Below are 21,698 nucleotides of genomic sequence, written 5' to 3'. Positions count from 1 at the left end.
TTGAAACAATTACTATTCAGTACAGTTATGAGCTGCCAATTGGTTGGGGGTGACAGGAGGGCAGATTTTGCAGATTTGAAAAGTGTGAAAACAGCTTTGTTACAGTGGTTAAATTGGCAAATCCCTATATAGTAAGTCTCTGAACAGCACAGGAGCAAGACAAAAAACCTTTCGAAAGCATGCAGTATTTGAAAATATAGAATACTTAATATGGTAAGACTGTCATTAATGAGATTTCTTCTGCAGTGCTCTTGCACTCTCTCCATTTTTGTCTTCTCCAGAAGTACTTCACACACTGCCTTCAAGGAGGTGGTACACTACATATTGGTTTATGCTGCCATCTAATGTCCCGGTGATGATTTGACTTGGGAATCTTGTAGATGCTTTCTCATCTTCCAGATTTCTCCATAGATACATTTTCCCACAAACATTGCAAATGAATAGAACCACAATGGATGCCTTGCTGAAGTTCATCATATGTAGCTAGAAGCTAGGAGTACTAGGTGCTAATAATGGAAGATCATGTGTTACCATCTAATATGAGATGAAACTGTTCTCTGTGAAATATAACAACTTTCTCTAATCACCTATGTATCTGTGGCCAGAACTATGTTTGATATCAGACTCCTCTAATCTATGGACCTGTTTATTTTCCTGTGGCTTCTCTCATGTGACTTAAAATAAAATATATTTTGTTTCAGTGAACAATGTGGGTGCTTCCTATTCATATCCTCAATACTTTCTTGAGATCCCAGACCTGGATAAAGTAAGTGTGCTCTTTTCTTTTTGTCCTGTCTTACAATTACATTAGACATGTAAATAATTAAACACACATTTTGATAAGTTAATGTAAATGTCACGGTTAAAACTCAAAGAGTTGGATAGAATTTGGTAACGAGAAACTGAGAAGTTCCTAGGCAGTCCCATAAACTAATTTGAATACCAAATCTAGGGTTTACAGTGACCCTGAAATCGTAATTCTTTTCAGGTGAACTTTTTCAAAGGTAGATCTACATATACCGTGGAATGTGTTAAACATACTAATTTAAATTCTTTTGTACATGTAATACCTAAATATACAAAATTTATGTGTTAAATATATTGTTGAAGGCTTTCACGGCCGGAGAACGATGGTTGTTGTGGATTTTCCGGGCTGTATAGCCGTGGTCTTGGCATTGTAGTTCCTGATGTTTCACCAGCAGCTGTGGCTGGCATCTTCAGAGGTGTAGCACCAAAAGACAGAGATCTCTCAGTGTCAGTTTATGTGTTAAAGTTTACATAAACTTAATCATTCTCAAACATAAGAGTTTAAACTCCAATCATTAGCAGAGTTACTCCAGTTTAAGACCACTGAAATTAGAGGGCTGAGACTTGAGTAACTCTGCTTAGGATTGCACTGAAAGTGTGTCTAATATTAAAGAAACCCTTTAACTTCAATCATTTATCAAATATTATGCATAAAAATAGGTAATACCATTTTTGTGATCAGTTTCTTTTAAAGGAAAGTTGAAAATTGATCAAATTCAAATATTAAGAAAGCAGTTCAGCTACTTCTAATTGCATGGTTCTGCAACATGTAGAATGGTTCATTCATTAGCAGTTGTTTTACTAATCTTGATTCTGTGCTGTGCATCCAATTTAAAATATGTAAATAATTTGAAATAAGTAAATAAGGTATGCAGTGTGTTACTTGAAAGTAATTGTCCTGAATACGAAACATAAGCTTTTCCTTGTCCAACTTTCTGTCTTGCTACATTGCAAAGTTGGGGACCGAGTCCTACCATTTTTGTTTTGTCAGTGCCCATGTGGTGATATAGCTCAGAGGCTTTTCTGTGATCCAAGATGTCATGCGTCATGGGAAGGTACCTTTATGCCCTAGGAAATTATGACTGGCACTGTAATAAAACTAGGAGCCAATACAGATTTCTTAATACAGGCAAAGCAATCTTGTTACATCAGGTTTCAGATAACCTAACCACATTCTGAACCAGTTGAACTGGTAGGATCCAACCCAAAGTTAATTACAGTGTGATTTTTACAGGCCTGGTTAACAAACCTGTGTACATTTTTTAAAAATTCTTTTCTAGGTATTAAATATTGGAGTAGTAGGCCTGTGTAATAGCTTGAAATATCTTATTTTGCCTTAGTTGTTAAATTTTAATTTTGTTACTACTTTTACCATCCACTTACTTCTGTGTCTGAACATTTAAAAATTTATAATGCATCTCAGTGCAGTTCTTGTTTTTCCAGAGCTTGTATTATATATTATATCCTATAGTCATGTTCGTTGTAGATAACTTGTTTTTCTTCTTTGTAGGCAATTGACAGATTGATTAACATTAATGTCTTATCAGTATGCAAGGTAAGTGCCATTTGGAAAGAATTCTATAAGATGAAATAGTCTTAGGCTACATTCACATATCACAAACAACTTGGAGTTTGTAAACTTGGTTAATTGTCGGGATTGCACATGCTCTTCTTCCTTTCCTTAAGTGACTGGCTGATACTGAAGATGTCAGTATTCTGTTTGACTTGAGTCTTTTGTGATGCCTCAGTGTGGGAGCCTTAATAAACTGAGGTTTGTTTCTTTTCTAGTAATCAACATTGTTAACAACGGCTAATTTTGACTTGTAGTTCAGTTAATGAGGAAGATAGAAACTTCAGTTTGTTAAGATGCCCACATTTAAACTCCTGACAGTTTGGTGTTAGATGTGGCTTGTCATGTGATCTAAAGGGAGGAAGGTTTGTTGTGCTAAAAAATTCCAAAAGGACCTGTTTGTGGTGATACTGGTATGCTGTTAAACAAAACTTAGGAGGGGAGATGAGGATTTTATTTGGCAAGACTCACTGAGAGTATGGTGAACACCAGTGGTTCTGCTCGTGTTGGGAGCATGCTGAACAAAATAGTCTTGCATGTAATTCAACACACTTGCCAGAAGTTGCCAATTCTAGAATAAGATGTGTGTCTATCCCAACATTTTTAGAACCACGTTCAACACGTGGAAATCTGTCATGTGCAGTACTCCTGTCTCTGCCTCTTTTCTTCACGCAGTACCTCATTCTCTGCAGACCCGATTCTTGGACGCAGATTAAAAAAATCATAAAATGAAAAGTTAAAGTAATTCTAAATTGTGAATTTAGAGCACAATCTGACACTTAATAGGCTGATTGTATACATTATCTGTTTGATAATTTAATCAGATTTCTAGAATTTAGTCTCTTCCATATTTCCTAAAATCTCAAAGCAGTACTGTTGATGTCCTTTGAACGAACAACGTCTGATGTCCGATAACTGTTTAAATTTCAGATTACTTAACAATTTACTTCTCTTTAAACTGGACTACAACTTACTGTCACAGAATTACAGAGTTGGAAGGGGCCATACAGACGTTCTAGCCCAACCTCCTGCCCAATGCAGGATGAGCCTAAAGCATCCTTGACAAATATTCATCCAGCCTCTTCTTGAAAACTGCCAGTGAAGCAGAGCTCACCACCTCCCTAGGCAGCTGATTCCACCTTTGAACTATTCTGACGGTGAAAAAGTCCAGCTGGTACCTTCCTGCATGTAATTTAAGCCCATTGCTTCGGGTCCTATCCTTTGCTGCCAACTGGAACAGCTCCTTGCCTTCCTCCAAATGACAGCCTTTCAGAAATTTAAAGAGAGCAATCACGTCCCCCCTCAATCTCCTCCAAACGAAACATTCTCGAAGCCCTCAGCCTTTCCTCGTAGGGCTCAGTCTCCAGACCCCTGATCATCCTCATCATTCTCTTCTGCACCCTCTCGATTTTGTCCACATCCTTTTTGAAGTGAGGCCTCCAGAACTGCACACAGTACTTCAGGTGCAGCCTGACCAGGGCAGTATAGAGAGGGACTATGACCTGCGATTTTGATGCAATGGCCCTTTTGATATAACCCAAGACTGAGTTTACCTTTTTTGCTACCACATCACACTGACTGCTCATATTTAGTTTACAGTCCACTCTTACCCCAAGATCTCTTTTGCATACACTACTACCCAGAAGTGTATCCCCCATTCAGTATTTGTGCTTCACATTTTTGTGGCCCAGATGTAATACTGTGCAGTTATCTATGTTGAATTGCATCCTGTTCACAACCACCCACTTCTCCAGAGTATTCAGGTCTTGTTGAATTTTAACTCTATCTTCTTGGGTGTTTGCCACTCCTCCCAATTTGGTATCATCAGCAAATTTAATGAGTAGCCCGTTTATTCCTTCATCCAGATCATTGATAAAAATATTGAAAAGTACCAGGCCCAAAACCAAGCCCTGCGGCACCTCACTGGACACCTCCCTCCAATCTGATGAAACGCCATTGACCACCACTCTTTGAGTGCGGTCCTCTAACCAGTTCCCTATCCACCAAACTGTCCTATAGTCCAGTCCACAGCCTTCCAGTTTACCCATTAGAATGTCATGGGGAACCTTATAAAAAGCTTTGTTGAAATCCAGGTAAATCATGTCGACAGAGTTCCCACTATCCAGTAAGCTCATCATTTTATCAAAGAAGGAAACCAGGTTGGTCTGACAAAATCTGTTGGGGACAAAACCATGTTGACTTCCCTGGATCACTAAGTGGTCCTTCAGATGTGTACAGATTGATCCCTTTAAAATCTGCTTTAATATCTTCCCAGCAACAGTAGTCAGACTGACTGGCCTGTAGTTTCCCGGGTCATCCTTCTTCCCTTTCTTAAAGATTTGGATAAGATTTGCTCTTCTCCAGTCTTGTGGCACATCCCCAGTCCTCCAGGAGTCTTGAAGTTGATGGACAGAGGCCCTGCAAGTTCTCTAGGAAGTTCTTTGAGCACTCTTGGGTGTACACCATCTGGCCCAGGGGATTTGTATTCATCCAGTGCAGCCAGGTGCCTCTCCACAACCTCTCTGTCAATGTCAACTAGCCAAAAAAAAGGGGGACCCACTTCCTCACACAATGGAACCAACCAACAATACAACGAAGAGTGCTACAATTGGGACACAATGTAAATATTATTGGATTCAACAAAAAACAGTGTGAAAAAGTCACAACACCCACAATCAAAAGGGTATAATGCAAAGTATATCAATAAATATCACTGTTTAAGGAAAAGTCATAAATACAATAGTGAAGACGTTAGGCAAACTCCATCTAGGGAGAGGAGCTATACAACAGCTTATCTGAGAGGAAAAGGGAAAAGTCCCATTAATTCTTCTGCAGGTGTAAAGGAATCATTGCGAAGCTCTGGGCTGCTGGTGAGTCAGCTCAATTTTTGTCGAAGATAACTGACGGAGGAAAATGCCACAAACACTGGAGGAGGGTGGAAGGCAAGGCTGATAGAGAGGCAACGAGCCAAGCCGGCCTTATCTCTCTTCACTCGTTTCAGATAATGTGATCTTTCATCAGGCCATAGTCTAATATTGCTCACAGTCAAAAGCCAAAAAATTCAGAGGTCCGTTTTTCCGTGGTGGTATTTCAGTTCAAGGGTCTGCTTTTTCTCTGTCCCCTGTCAGAGTTTCTCTTTCTACTCCCAATAGTGGTCCAATTGCCTCTTTTACCTTGCGTTTGCTTCTCACATATCTGTAGAAGTTTTTCTTATTGTAACGAGCCCCCCTGGCCAGACCCAGCTCATATTGAGCTTTGGCTTCTCTAATGGCTGATCTGCAGTACCTAGTAACCCTCATATATTCCTCTTTAGAGGTCTGTCCTTCTCTCCATTTCCTGAATATTTCCTTTTTCTCCCTTAGCTTATTCTGGAGCTCTCTGTTCATCCACATCGGTTTCTTGGAGCCCTTACCATGTTTCCATCTTGCTGGAATAGTGAGGTCTCTCTTTCTATGTAACAATCTACCACCAGGTCTAATCTGTTTTTCCTTAAAATAATAGTTTGCGGGATTACCGTAATTTTCACCCTTTATAATAAACTTCAGGAGATAATAGAAAACTTTAGAATACTTGCTGAACTCATAGCATGCTGTGGACAGAAGTCCAAAACTATTTTTTCCAGTTGCCCTCAGTATTACATGCATTATATTTAGTGTGAAGATGACTTACATAGTTGTATACATATGGAAAGTTTTAAAACCTGGTAGAGAGTTGTTAACTTCCAGATATTCAAAGAAAGGGATCCATTTCTCTAAAAAGTTAGTAGTGCTTGGGAAGTGCTCTGCTTGATATAATTTATCATATAATTCACTGTCTGTCTTCTGTGCAGCCCCACATGGGACTGCGCCTGCACAGGCCTGCCGACCGGATTTTTCTTTTCTAGCCAACGTCCACTAGGGGGCGCACGTACGCACCAATGCGCATGCGCGGCTTTTCCTGCCCGAGCGACATTGGGCGACGTCGCCCCCTTCCCCTCAGTTTCTTCTTTGCCGCCGAAGATCTAGCTGTCCGCTGTGAGAAGAAACGCCATTTTGAGAGAGAGATCTTTTATTCTTTCTGTCAAGTATGTCTGAGAAGTCGCTGTTTAAGCGCTGTTCGACCTGTTCGACGAAAATGACGAGAACGGATGGCCATTCCATTTGCCTCGAGTGCTTGGGTGAAGGACACATCGTTGAGAGATGTGAGCATTGTCAACAGTTCACGCCTAAGGCCAGGGCTGAGAGGGCGAACAGGTTGAATGCCTTGCTTTGGAGGAGGGCTATGCGGGCGTCGGGAGCCCCTGATACCCCTGGAGGACCACCGCCAGTTAGTGGGACGGCCGAAACCCCTTCGGTGGTCGGACAATCCGTTCATGGCTCCGCTTCCACCTCTCGCTCCCGCTCGCCAGATCGGATCCGACAAGCCCCGACTCCGACCTCGGATCCGAAAGACGCTCCGGGCTCCACTTCGGATTGCAAACATCAGACCCCGAAGTCGGATTCGACTCGGAAGCGGCGACACCGCTCCAAGTCCCCGACGAGGTCGGAACTGCCCTCCGGCTGCGAAGGTGCAGAGGACTTCATCGGATCTGAACATCCCAGCCGGATTGGCTCCTGACCCGTCGGATCCGACGCTGGAACCAACATCATCGGTTCCGAAGCATACAGAGCCGACTCGCCCCAGCCTCGTTCCGAAGCCTAGTGCCAGGTCGGAACCAAGGGCTTTGGATCCGTTGCCTACTCAGACACCGCCGGATCCGATGGACCGGCGTCGAAGCGCTGACCAGGGCTTAGCCTCCAAAGGCGAGAAGAAGGCTAAAAAGAAGTCGAAGCACAGATAATCGACTTCCGTCCAAACTGATGAGGTGGTCAGGGGGAAACCCACGACTCCTTCACCGCACCTGTCGTCTCCGTCATACCATTCCTCTGCTGATGACGGTGACCTGCCCGACGCTCCACCTTGTGTGGCCCATAAGTGGTCTGCTGGTGACTACACTGGTAGAGAAGATCTACCTTATGGCTTGCCTAGGGGTGGATATGAAGGGGAAGGTCTCACAGATCCTATTCTCCGTTCTTTGGCAGAGAGTATTGGGGTGACACTCGGAGTGAGTTCTCCCACTGTGGCTCTCCCGGGCATGTTTCGCCCTACCAACAGCCTGAGCCTTACCAAGGTCCAAGCCCTAGCCCTCCGTCTGACCCGTCACCTGATGACATCATTATTGGGACTGGTCGTATTTCACCTTCGGAAGACTACCGGCTCTATACTGAGCAGATGATCCGTATGGCCCGTTCTTTGGACATTGAGATCTCGGCTGTAGATCCGAAACCAAAGGATAAGATCCTGCAGTATGTCCAGTCTGGGAATCCTCCAACCATTGCCTTCCCGTTCACTGAAGGCTTGGTGGAAATCATTACCGCAATCTGTGACAAACCGGCTTCCGTTTACCCGACATATCGTAAGCTAGAAGCTCTGTATAAGATAAGAGATGACGTCTGTACGTATCTCTTTGCACATCCACTGCCTTCTTCCCTCATTACTGAGGAGATGCAGACCCGTCAATGCCAAGGGTCCTATGCTGTGCCCATCGACAAAGAGAGCAGGAAGCTCGATTCTTTGGGCAAGAAATTATATCCGTCTGCTGCCCTAACACTCAAGATCTCTAATTACTCGGCCATCATGGGTGCCTATCAAATTTTCCTCTGGAATCGCATGGCGGTCTTCATGGAAAAGCTTCCGGCAGACCAGAGAGTGTTGGCGAAGGTAGTGCTTGATGAGGCCCTACTATTGTCACGACAACAGATAAATGCTGGCCGCGACACGGTTGACACCTCTGTGAGAGCATTAGCATCATCCATCGTGCTCCACAGACACTCGTGGCTCCGCACAACTGCACTGCCTGTCGAGACACGAAACAAAGTGGAAAATCTGCCCTTTGAGGGTCAGTCGCTGTTTTAATCAAAAACGGATGAATACCTGTTGCAGAAACGTAAAGATCGGCTGACAGCCTGTTCCTACGGTATTCTCCCAACCAGGCTATTCACCGAGAATTGATTCCAGTATCGTTACTCGCAGGGCTATCATGGTCGACAGCAGAGATATCAACCGTATCCGCACTATGGGTCCTACAGGCAGTTCCAGCCGCCTGCGAGCTCTTTCCAGTGCCGGAGGCCTAGCTACCGCCCACGTCGTGGTCACCAAGCCCACGATGCCAAAGAGTCAGCAACTCAGCCTAAACAGTTCTGACTAGAATTTGAACAATCTGTCGTGTTCGGTAACAGGTTAGCTCAGTTTGCCTCAGCATGGGCAGAGATTACCACTGATAGTTGGGTGCTTAACATTGTTACAGTTGGTTATAAAATTCAGTTTGATGTTTACCCAGTGTTGTCTCTTCCTGATCACTCAGCACAATCCTCTTCTGAAAAGTTACAGGCTGAGGTTGTAGCGCTGCTGGAGAAGGGAGCCGTACATGAAGTACTCCCTCAGGACCCCCTCTTGGGTTTTTACTCTAGGATGTTCCTTGTAGACAAGAAGGATGGAGGTGTACGAGCCATCTTAGACCTGAGAGAATTGAATAAATTCGTTCTCGTTAAGCGGTTCAGAATGCTTACCTTAAATACAGTCCTCCAGTTAATGCCTGAAGACATGTGGTTCGCCGTCCTGGATCTCAGGGACGCATACTTCCACATTGCCATCCACCCTAGTCATAGGAAATACCTCAGGTTCCTTTGTAACAGTAAGGCCTACCATTATCAGGTACTCCCTTTTGGATTGTCAACAGCCCCCTGGGTTTTTTCTAAATGTATGGCTGTTGTAGTGGCATACTTGAGGGAACAAGGTTGTACCATCTATCCCTATCTTGACGATTGGCTTTTGGCAGCACCCTCTGCTGATGCACTCCTGACCCAAATTAATAAGGTGATGCTCACCTGCTCCAGGTTAGGACTTTTGGTTAACCTCAAAAAATCTAACCTTACCCCGTCCAGGAGAATACTGTTTATCGGTATGGAACTGGATGGCAATGTAAATAAAGGTTTTCTGCCCAGGGAACGTGCTCTAAAGATTGGCAGGATGGTGAATCTCTTTTCGAGATGTAGGTTCCAGTCGGTAACGGCTATCCAGAGACTGCTGGGCCTTATGGCCTCTTCTACGGCAGTTACCCCTATGGCCCGGTTGCACATGCGACCTCTCCAGCTGTGGTTCCTCTCTGTTCATGATTTTGAACACGAATCCCAGAACAAGCGGTACTCCATCCCTAGAGGGGTTCTCCGTACCTTACGATGGTGGCTTAATGAGTCTAACCTCTTTGGGGGTATTGCATTTGGGTCCATCCAAATTGAGATCACGATCTCAACTGATGCCTCCACAATAGGATGGGGAGCGCAGTGTGGTGCCCTTAGGGCACATGGGGTCTGGTCAGAGCAGGAAAGGGAAGATCACATTAACCTGCTAGAATTGAGAGTGGTCCATTATGCCCTTATCGCATTCGCAGACACGCTGCAGCAGAAGTCCGTTCAGGTACTCACGGACAATTGCACCACGATGTTCTACCTGAACAAGCAAGGGGGCACTACCTCCAAGGCTCTCTGCGACGAGGCCGTTTGGATTTGGGAATGGGCCATGGACAGAGGCGTGTTCATTCATGCGGTCCATATTCCTGGCACCACCAATGTTATCGCGGACAAACTGAGTCGTATGCGATCCGACAGCTACAAATGGACCATAGCAGACGGCTACCTGAACGCCATCTTTTTGGACTGGGGGTTCCCAGACATAGACCTCTTTGCATCGGAGGACAACAAGAAGGCCCCACGATTTTGCTCCAGGGGAGGTCTAGGTCACTACTCCCTCGGGGACACGTTCCAGATACGCTGGACAGGGCACCTGTTTTATGCCTTCCCTCCGTTCCCGCTGTTCTCTCGAGTCATCAGCAAAATTCAGAGGGATGAGCCTCACATTATTCTAGTGACACCCTTTTGGCCCAGACAAGCTTGGTTCCAACATGTCATGCAGCTTTCACAGGGGTCATATTATTGGTTCACCCTGAACCCGGACCTTCTGTCCGACAAAGGGGTTTGGTATCACGACCTACCCAAACTGAGCCTCACTGCTTGGAACATTCTGGGTCGGAAGGGATGTCTGACAGAGTAGCTGAGATTTTGCTGAATGCACGCAGGGACACTACTCGCAGGTCATACTCTGCTAAATGGAAGCGTTTTGAAGCCTGGGCTAATGACAAAGGGGTGAATGTTTGGGATTGCAATCTGTCACCTGTGTTTGAGTTCCTTCTGTCTCTAAAGGATGGGGGACTCTCTAATTCCTCTATTAAAGTTTATTTGGCAGCTATTTCAGCCTTCCACCCTAAGATAGATGGGAAAACGGTTTTCTCCCACAATTTGTCGAAGTCTTTTTTAAAGGGGTTGTATAACATGTTTCCACAAGTCAAGGAAATTGTTCCCCAATGGTCACTGCAAGTAGTATTGGCGGGGCTTATGAAATCGCCCTTCGAACCTCTGGCTACTTGTGAATTAAGATGGTTGTTCTGGAAAGTGGCTTTCTTGATCGCCATTACATCTGCCCGCGAGTTGGAGGCCCTAAGGTGGGATCCGCCCTTTTTGAAGGTCCATCAAAATAAAGTGGTTCTGAGACCTGACCTTCGTTTTAGACCCAAAGTCTCCACTCAGTTTCATACCTCACAAGACGTTGTCCTGACTATCTTTTTTCCTGACCCTTCCGATAACTCTGAAAGGGCCTTACGTTCCTTGGATGTGAGAAGAGCTATTTTATTTTACCTTCAACGTACTTCACAGTTTAGATGTGCCAAACAACTGTTTGTGTGCTATTATGGGCCCAGGAAGGGAAAAGCTGCTACAGCTCAATCAATTTCTCGCTGGGTTACTCAGACTGTTAGGGCTTGCTACTTGCATGCCAAGTTACCTTGCCTTTTGGAAGTAAAAGCTCATTCCACCAGAGCACAAGCTGCCTCTGCGGCCTTCCTTAGGGGCGTGCCCTTGCAAGACATCTGCAGGGCTGCAACGTGGTCGTCTTCTGACACGTTTGCTAAGCATTATGCACTAGATGTGTGGGAAAGGAAAGAGGCTGCTGTTGGTCAAGCAGTGCTTCAGTCTCTTTTTCAATGAGAACACATGCCCGCCTCCTGGGTAAGTGGCTTGTGAGTCTCCCATGTGGGGCTGCACAGAAGACGGACAGTGAAAACAGAGTTGCGCTTACTGTAACTACTGTTCATTGACGTCTTCTGTGCAGACACACAACCCTCCCTCCTACCCCGCTGTGTTCTCCCAGATAATGTGAAGGCATTCGGCGGCAAAGGAGAAACTGAGGGGAAGGGGGCGACGTCGCCCAATGTTGCTCGAGCGGGAAAAGCCGCGCATGCACATTGGTGCGTACGTGCGCCCCCTAGTGGACGTTGGCTAGAAAAGAAAAATCCGGTCGGCAGGCCTGCACAGGCGCAGTCCCATGTGTGTCTGCACAGAAGACGTCAATGAACAGTAGTTACGGTAAGCGCAACTGTGTTTTTTTCCGTGATAAAGTGGTCCCAAATTTTAGCATACCAATTGTTAATTGAGGGAGTGGATTGTGATTTCCAAAGCGTGGCTATCGCACTCTTTGCGGCTACCAATTGTGTGGCTATAAAATCTTTTCTTAGTGATGGAATTGGAATCTGAAATTTGTCCCATTGATCTAGAAAAAGAATTTCTGGTTCTAAGGGGATCTCATACCCCATTATTTGTTTGATTTCTTTCAGGACATCCTTCCAAAATTTTTTTATAGAGGGACATTCCCACCAGCAGTGTGCAAATGTACCCCCCTCCCTGCAGTTTTTCCAGCAGTTTGATGTGGTAAAAGATGAGATTTGGGACAGTTTCTTGGGTGTTATGTACCATCTATTTATTATTTTATAAGTCTGTAATTTGGTAACAATAGATTTTGATTTGTAAATGTTGGGTGACTATATATGTTTCCATCTTTTGTTGGACCTTTCACTTTGGCAGTCTGTATGCCATTGACCTTGGAATTTCCATGTTCTGTTTTTTTGATTAGATAGTAAAATATTGTATATTTTTGATAACAGACCTTTACTCTGATGCTTAGCTAAGTCTATAAGACATTCAAAGTCTGATTTTGGGGAGTCGAGAATTTTTTTCAAATTAATATGATCTGCAAGTTCTTGTAATTGGAGATATCTAAACCAGTGGATTTTGTGACTTATATAATTTCTATTTCAGATTTTCCTATTAGGTTGTTATGAGATGAGACATCTATTAACCTCATTAAATTAACCCCATTCCAAAACTTATTGAAGGCTTTATCTTGTCTCAGTTTGAACCATGGTTGATATGTAAAGGCAGAGTATCTGGATATTTTTGGCACTAGGTATTTCCTGTTCTGATCCCATATTTTCAGTAATGATGTTAAGTAGATGTCGTGCCGAATCGTTGCAGGGCATTCTTTTGAGCTATTCCAAATCACATTGCTAAAAGTGTATTGTTTTAGGAGTGGCTGTAATATTCTAGCGCAGATTGGAGGTTCTGGATCACGTAGGAGGTGTAGCAAGTTAACTAGTCTGGCTGCAGTATGGTAAAGATATAGATCTGGATAACTGATGCTTAAATTCTTAAAAGCTACTTCACATCCTCCCCTCCTACATACAACCTCATTCTTCAGAAGAGTTTGGTGATACTCCTGTTGGTTTTATTTATTTATTTACTATATTTCCACATTTCTCACTGATACTCAGTGCACATTATATAGTCAATGCAGCCAATAGGATGAGACATAAAGGAAGCCATATATTAAGACGAGGATTACCCAAATCTGAAACAAAACATACTGATTCACATAGTTACCTTCTCCCCCCCTGTATAGCTGCCTGTATATCACTAGGACTAGTGACCAGACTGCCACAATTACTGCTTCAATGTAACGTGTTCTTCCAGAGATTTTTTAAAGGTAAATTCTGCCTATAAAGCAGTAATTTAATATCTGAATGTGAATCACTGAACTGACGTGGTTCAGCTTACTTTCCACATTCAGTTGAAAAGCTGGTAAGTGGTTGTAAATTAAGTTTTTTTAAAATAGTTGTCGCATTTCGCTCTTTGACCAAGTCCCTCTTCTCACTTCCCTTGCTTTTATAGAAGCTTTCTTACAATATAGTTGAAGCAGTTAGTAGTTACACTTCTAATGTGTTAATTGCTTTATAAACTTGATCATCACTTTTTCTGTGATTTAGGTAATTTTTTAATTTCTATTTTAGATAACATGCTGAGTAGGATATCCATGGCTGCCCAATTTAATAATGGATTTGAATCTATTAGTGCAATCCTGTGATTTAGTGTGGTGTTAACTTTACATTGGTTTGCAAAGCAAGTCTTCCAAGTCCAGATTGTTGGTTACACTAGTCATGGGATGCAATTTTGACATGCAGAAACGATTGCAGCAGGTAGCATACAGGGAAACATGAAGATCATCCTTTTAATAAAGCAGATCACTTGACAAGAGCATACTAAACCTGGCCAGATAGTTGTGTAGGATACGGTCATATGCAAAATATACATAAAATGGCCACTGTTAACCTGCCATTGTAATTAGACATGGGCACGAACCAAAATGATTTGACGAACCAGCAGTTCGCGGTTTCGTGCCGACAATGATCCCGAGATCGCAAACTTCAACAAACATTTTCCGTTACCGAACAGGTTCGTGGGGCGCGGAACGGCCCCCGTGGCACTTAGAGAGCCCATATTCCTGGGGAGTCTTTTGCAGGCTCTCCTGCAGCCATCACCCAAGTTTGGACAAGATTACAAAAGGGATCTTGGAGTTACACCCTCTCCAATCCAAGGCCCCCAGGAAACTCCCACAAAAATCCAAGCTCAGTTATACTCTCAGTCTCTCTCCTCAAAGGCTAGCAAGTGGCAAGCAAGAGCTCTGTCCCACTCCACTGCTTGCTGAAAGTGAAACCCAGCCTGGGAGCCCGTGGCTATTTATAAGCACAGGTCCCATTGAGCAATGCAGGAGGTCTGTGTTTGGTCATCAGAGCTGCCTATCAGGGTTTGCAGGGATGAGATTGGAGCGCCCATGGCTACAGAACACTCCCTTCCCCCTCCCTCCCCTGGGTGTCTTCTCCCAACTTGTAACCGCTTTACAGCTCCAAGGTTGGAAGGAAGGCCTGCTGATCAAGGTAAGCTGGTAACAACAAAGTGGGCTTCCCCCGGATAGACTACAGTCAATAATTACAAGCAAAAAACCGGAGGGGAAACAATACAAAAAGACCGTACGGGACAGTTTATGAATACTATTATTTACGGTGAAAACCTGCTGACAATTACACACTCAGCTCTTATATCATGTATATTTCATATGCAAATTCTATACAATAATAACAATAACAATACAGAGTCCTCGGTTGGGGACTCTTGTTATTGTTATTATTGTATAGAATTTGCATATGAAATATACATGATGTAAGAGCTGAGTGTGTAATTGTCAGCAGGTTTTCACCGTAAATAATAGTATTCATAAACTGTCCCGTACGGTCTTTTTGTATTGTTTCCCCTCCGGTTTTTTGCTTGTAATTATTGATCAAGGTAAGCTGGGTTTCCATTCGGGTTTCCAGGGTGAAAGAAGGAGCGCAGACAGAGTTCAGGCATTCTCCCGGCTCTGTTGCCAGGGGAATTTATTGCTGGCGCCTGACTGACTGGCTTCCCGAACTGCAGCCGAACGCACCGAACCAGGCCTTCTCCTGAACGCTGGTTCCTTGGCCGTGGACAATCACGAACCGCCGGATCGCGATTGCCAATTTCGTTGGTTTTTGAAGTTCGTAAAGCGGTTCGTGCCCATCTCTAATTGTAATATCCACTGCTATAAGTCTTCCATTGTAATCTCTACAACCTTCCATTTTAATATCAGTTGTTTTAATTTATCCCAGTCCAGTAAAGCATTGCAGCTTGTTCATTCTACTTATGTAACTGAAGATTATTAAAAGAACAGAAGTACCATGCAACAATGATGTATTTGCATTCTTGATCCCTGCTAGATCAGACCAGTGGTCCATATAGTATCCTGTTTTATACAGTGACCAATCAGGACCAACAAACAAATCTAGGCCTTCCCCTAATGTTGCCTCTTAGTACTGGTATTCTGCTTCCAACCCTGGAGTTTTCCTTTAGTCCTCATTAGTAGCCATTGGTGGACCTATTTGTGCTAGTGGTCATCACTATGCCCACTGTCATTGAACTCCACACTTTAATTACTCATTAAGTGAGGAAGTACTTCCTTTTGTCTGTCCTGAATTTACTGCCCATCAGCTGAGTCCTAGTACTATAGGAGAGGAAGAAAAAGTTCTCTATCCAATGTCTTCCCCGTTATCCCTTGGTCCTCTCATTTTAGCATTCTGTGGAAGCGTAATTGGCTGTCTGGTTTGAAATTGCAACTCTTTAGAAGATAGGAAAACAATAAAAACAAATGCTTTAGAAACCAGAAGCCAGTTCCTTATTTTTTCAATACATCCTTTCAAGCACTGCCACCCAAACTAGTTCATGATAGTAAGCAAAGCTATTTAAAGATGAAAACACAATAATTGCATGACATATATAAGAACCTAATAGAAGACAATACGAAGTATTCCTCTTACCAGGCATTGAGTGATGATCACTGCATTTACCAGTAGCTTGAGTCTCTGAAAGGATATCATTGCTGCTTTTGACTCCTATGAGGTATCTACTATCTTCTTTTCCATCATAAAATTAGGGTCATTTTTTATGAAAGGAGTTTAGAGATTTTAAAATTCCAAATACTAGCAGCAAAGTACACTTCTTCCTTTGTGTGCTTCACCATAATATAATGTCGTAAGTGTCACTTGTATAACTGAAACAGTTACATACTAGTTTTCCTGTCTGGTTTTAGTGCCATTAATAGTATGACATAACACTTGCCTTGAAGTTGGCCTTTGTGCTGTGCAAAACAGCACAAACTCTGGTAACCATAAAGTTTGTTCTAGTATTATCAGTAGTACAAACCCCAGTGATGCGCTGTATTAAAATATAGAGGGTTGGATATATCTGTTTTCATCCTTCCCACTGCAGCCTGTTGTGGTCCCCGAAATGTGGCTCTTGAGGGTTGATGATCCCTTGGGAACAGCATGGGTTGAAATATAGAAGACTGAGGTAGAAGAGGAAAATTAGTTCCCTGCACCCTTTTCAGTACAGAAGTGCTCATCTCATGAGAATAGTCTTAGGATCCAGTCCAGAATACGCACCTAGAATTTGAGTCTGAAGACAGACTCTAATCATTTGCGTAGAACAGTTCTAATTTCCTGATACCTCGATTTATTTTACAAATTGAAGCCAGATTTTCTTCCTGTTTAAAAATGATGCTATTTGAAAGTGGCAGGAGTGGTGTGCTTCAAATTAAAGCATGGTGGTCTGTGATGATATAGCGCAATTCTGGTCCTCTATTTATTGATCTGTCTTGCAGTGAAAATAGTACCTTTAAAATCATAAATGCCAGATTTGCCATTCATCAGTAGTCACAGAGCTATCTTCTGTAGTGTGTTAAGTATTGATGGCATTGACTGGAACAAATCCATGCTTGTGCTCCTCCTGGGACTTGCAGTTTCCCCTCTTTGGCAGTAAGCATAGTGGAAGACTGAATCATGTACCTTGAATGCAAATACGAGAAAACACTTTAGTCTCTCATATTTCAGTTAGGTTTGCTAATCTAATATTGCTGCTTAAACAGAAAAGATGGTGGTTAATATTCTCCCTTGTTCTGTTAATGTTTGTACATTCAAAGAAAGAAAGAAAGAAAGAAAGAAAGAAAGAAAGAAAGAAAGAAAGAAAGAAAAAGAAAGAAAGAAAGAAAGAAAGAAAGAAAGAAAGAAAGAAAGAAAGAAACCTAGTTATAGTTAGCACTTGGTAGATTGTGTATTCTTTCTATGTAGATGAATTAATTTTCATTTGCTAAAATCATTGTCCAACCAAGTATTTATTTATAAATATTCATACTCCATTATATTTTATATTTACACCCCTAAAATTCAGTTTGCCACATAATACTCAGTAGAAAAAAGTGTTTATATATTTGGATGACTGTTTTATTCAGAAGACTCAATGATGGAATAGAATGAAAGGATAATCTAGCCTAATCTTAAAACAATAGTAGTTTACACACCTCTGAATATTCCTCACAAAACTTTACTTGTATTGCTGCCTTCATCTGAATCTTGTATAGCAGTGATGTCCAAAACAGGCTCCTTGCACTTCTGCCATAATGCAGAAAGTATCTGTCTAGATCGTTACTGCATTCAAGAAGGACTGTAGGATAAAGCTGTTACTCTGCCACAGACGTTACACCATAATGATGCTTGGGTGGCTGTGATAATGCTGTGGAAGAGCCTACTCTACTTCTCTGCACTGTTTCAAGTGCTGATGAGTTATCTAACTCATTACACATGTTTTGTGGCAGAGCTAAGTTATGTAGGAAGAAAAAAAATAAACTGCCTCCTCAAACCAAGGCCTTCAGTTCTAGACTACTTTGAGGTGAAGAGGGGTCAGCTTGCTTATGAGGAAGCAGAGAAAGGCTTCCCTCAATCTGGTGTCTACATCCTACTCAATCACCAGGATTATCTTTCTTACTTATTTTTTTCAGATGACACGATTGGTGCTGCCTCGCATGCTGGAAAGGTGAGTCACGCAAACACTATCCAGACAGTCATCATTATTTATAGGGGAGAATCCTTTCTTTGAAAAATTCATTACTATGACTAATCAGCCTGGCCTCCATGTTTTAACGACAGAGTAATGCCTTGTGAGTCATGGTTTTGGGTGTGTGAATCATCAGACGGTGGAAGCCTTTTCCACTTGATTCCCTTTTTTTATTTTCCCCTCTCCTTTCTCCACTGTTGTGGTGATTTTCTTTTAAAATGGAATTACAAAGCCCATCTGACTCATCGGTGTGAACTCAACAACCTGCTATTCTGCGGGGGTGGCTATGGTCCCTAGGATGTTCCTGGGAACAACCTTCTTAAAGCCATTTTTTAGAGTCACTGGAAGCAAAATGGATTCAGAGAATAAGTTCCAGTTATATGGCAGGTTAGAGGAAAGAGTAAAATCATATACAAAAGCAAGAGGCACATGATGTTGATACATAGCAACCATTCAGTGCCAGATACACACAACACATCCTGCATAAAATGCTGGTGAAACTAATGGCTCCTAGTGGTCCTGTTGCAGTTTTTCAGTCTTTTAACTGTTGCATGAGAGAGTCCCTATTGGCACATTGCATTCTAGCACTTTGCCCAGCTTTAAAGCTTGTTTCTGTCTTCAGCTCTTTTCAGTACTATAGCAGTCCACTTCTCTGTCTTGACACTTTGAAGTAATTGAAATGCCAATCTTGTTGGAGGTGATCCCTCTCGCCCACCAAGCTCATCTGTTCTTGCATTCTCATGGTAGAGTTCTTGCTCACCTTGGCTAGCAGAAGTCCTTTTCCTTTCACCTACTAACTTGCAGTAACCAGTTACAGAATATTTCAAACATATGAGCTTTTGAATATTTTCCAAATCTAGCAGTTGTGTAGATAGTGAAGTCCCTTTCCACGTGATCTTTGCTTGTATGCACATCTCATAGCTATGGTTTGTTTTCATTTTTTTCACTTGCTATGTATACTTCCTGGGTAGCATTCAGTAGAAGATTCTCCATGAATGAGAGTGGCATACCATCCTTTCTGGGTGACAAGAATGATCATAAAATTTTCAAAGAACTCTTACAGCATACAGATTAGCTTAAATGAGATGTGTCTCTCTGTGGGCCGCCAAAGAAGGTGCCCCCTAGACACTCCATTGTTTCCTATGGGAAAAAGTCAAAGCTGACTCCCAGGGCAGACACACACTGAGGCAAGGCTGCCATGGCCATGTCACACTACCAGATGCAAGCTGAGTTCATCCCAGAGAAAGCCCAACAGAAGTAAACTGAAGAAAGGGAATGGAATCCCCCCCACCCAATGTGAAGCAAGGGAACCAGCATCACACCAAAGAATCACATCTATTCCACCTAAATCAAACTGAAGTGAAGGACACTATTGCAACTTAGCCTAACATCACCAAACTGAAGCAAGGGAATGCCTTATGCTTGTGGCTGTATACTGCTTGGTTCTGTTCTTTGATGTTCTACCACTGGCTGTTGTGAATGACACAGGTTCTGTTGGGCCAGTGCCCAGATAGACCAGTACCAAGTTTAAAGGAATAGTTTGTCTTTCCAGCCTGTACCCAATTTCTTTGTGCAATGGCTCATTAGAAAGGCAAAAGAATAAGCTACAATTCTCTAATGTACTTTCAGTAACTCTAATATACGTTAGGTGACTGTCGGGATTACGTAAAGTACCATATCCTATAAACCTTATAAAATGTGGAGGGAAATTGATTTTTCTTTGATTTATGACTTAGATTACAAAAACAATAATAGATAGAGGCATTATTAATATTAATTATTTGTAGGGGGATTTATTAGATTTCCAACAGTAGAGAGGAATTTTTACCATCTTGATACCAATATATACATTTTTGGCTCTTGGCCCAGCGACTGTATTAAGTATAATCGCACTATGGTTGCCTTGAGAAATAGGTCCAGTAGGAAAATGGTTGCCATGAGGGGGAAATTACAAAATGTTGGGAGGTTCCAAGCCAAGTATCTTCCTGTGATGAAAGTTGCTATTTCCAAATATACACTCCCTACAGACGCAGAGGGAGTTCTTCATGGGACTTGTGAAGCATTTGTTCCAGTAAGGTGAAAGATAGCTGGGGTTGGCTCTTTGCTTTAGAGAATAGGTGTTTGCGGAGAGAAGCAAGTGGGCACTAGGAAACCCATTTGTGGGCACCATGACACCTATATATGTCACGTTATGTAGTTACATGTTACCATGTCTTACCACAGCATCACTGAAAAGTATGCTACATGAGCAAAATCTCATACTGATTTCCTTTAGTTAAACATACTCTGGAGTATATAGAGTCCTATGTGTGTATATGGGTGGTTGTGCTGATTTTACTTTCTGGTGTCAGGTCTTATACCTCATGGATTTGGGGCTGGTTCCAGAGAATGCTGAAGTTACGGCATTTACCAGGTCTGCAACTGGTCCACTGTCCCAATAGTGCTACCATTTTCACTTTGCATGAAACATTTAGAAAATTTCAGACATAAAGAGAATTCATAGTATGCAAGTTTAGATGACCCTGTCCTATCCCCACCACCAGTAACATTGTTTGGAAGTTGAAATTGTAAACCACAATCAAACCATAGTTTGCAGTTAGATTTGTGAAAACCAATGTTGGTTTCACATGTAACAGACAGTGCTTTGCCCAAAAGGGAGGGGGATGAGAATACAAGTGTACAAAGAGATGGGAAGTGTGAGAACCAAAGGCTTGGATCTGAATGGTCAGCCAAACCATAATTTGCCTGTTACATGTGATATAAGCCAAAAACTCATCAATTGAAGTTTTATTGCCTTAAAGGACATTAAGAGCTCATAAACTGTTTATTAACACAACATTTTAGAAGTATGTGTTCCATTTTTTTCTGTTTCCAATATTCTCATTGACTGTTTTCCTTTCCTTTTTTAGGTCCAAGGGAGTAATAGTGAATATTTCCTCTTTTGCTGGGTATAACCCAGTTCCATTTGTTACCCTTTACTCAGCAACCAAGGTAAACATGTCCTTTTGATATATCATATGTTTAAGTATATGGAACTAGTTAAAAGGTGTGATTAAATCTCCTTTTTCCTGCAAGTTAGCTAAAAGCTTTTAATTTTAAATGACAAAAAATAAATATTTTTATATAAGAAAAGAAATTAGTGGTTTTACTGTGAATGGAAGAAATACTGCAACATGATTTTACCCATTTCAGCTATATAAACTTTCCATATTGGGCCCTATCTCTGACTTTAACGTGGTGTAACATATGTGACTACTGAAACATGAAAATAGATATTATTTGTTGGGTGTGGCAGTAAGCAGAAAATCTATTAATATTGCACCCCCTGCTTGCTTCATTCATGAAATTTGTTCTGCTTATGCAACACTGCCAATTCCCCCTTCTTGCTGCAGTCCACCCCCTCCCACCCCTTGACTATACTGGACAGTTCCCCAACCTCTGGCAGGGTCCTGGTGAGGGATAGTGAACATGGTAGAAATGTTTTCTGTGCACTTGTTTGACTTCCATGTTTTCTGAAAATGTATAAAACACATCTGTTAGAAAAAATTCCATCCTTGAAGTAGTTCCGTAGCAGTGAATATACTATGTTTTGGTTGTTGTGGGTTTTTCGGGCTGTATTGCCG

The 21,698-nt window shown here is 42.3% G+C and overlaps 1 protein-coding gene across 1 annotated transcript in view; it reads left to right on the top strand.

Moving 5' to 3' along the window:
• The window catches only part of HSD17B12 (hydroxysteroid 17-beta dehydrogenase 12), a 108,828-nt gene that overhangs the window by 67,892 nt on the left and 19,238 nt on the right, over nt 1-21,698 (top strand). The window contains exons 5-8 of the mRNA XM_054970500.1: nt 702-766; nt 2,318-2,362; nt 18,020-18,054; nt 20,985-21,066. Coding sequence (XP_054826475.1) covers nt 702-766; nt 2,318-2,362; nt 18,020-18,054; nt 20,985-21,066 — 227 coding nt within the window. The remainder of the gene's footprint in view (nt 1-701; nt 767-2,317; nt 2,363-18,019; nt 18,055-20,984; nt 21,067-21,698) is intronic.

This window comes from Eublepharis macularius, chromosome 2, assembly GCF_028583425.1.
Source record: "Eublepharis macularius isolate TG4126 chromosome 2, MPM_Emac_v1.0, whole genome shotgun sequence".
NCBI classification, from domain to species: Eukaryota; Metazoa; Chordata; class Lepidosauria; order Squamata; family Eublepharidae; genus Eublepharis; species Eublepharis macularius.
The sequence above is the reverse complement of the archived record's forward strand: the minus strand, read 5'-3'. Positions and strand labels throughout refer to the sequence as shown.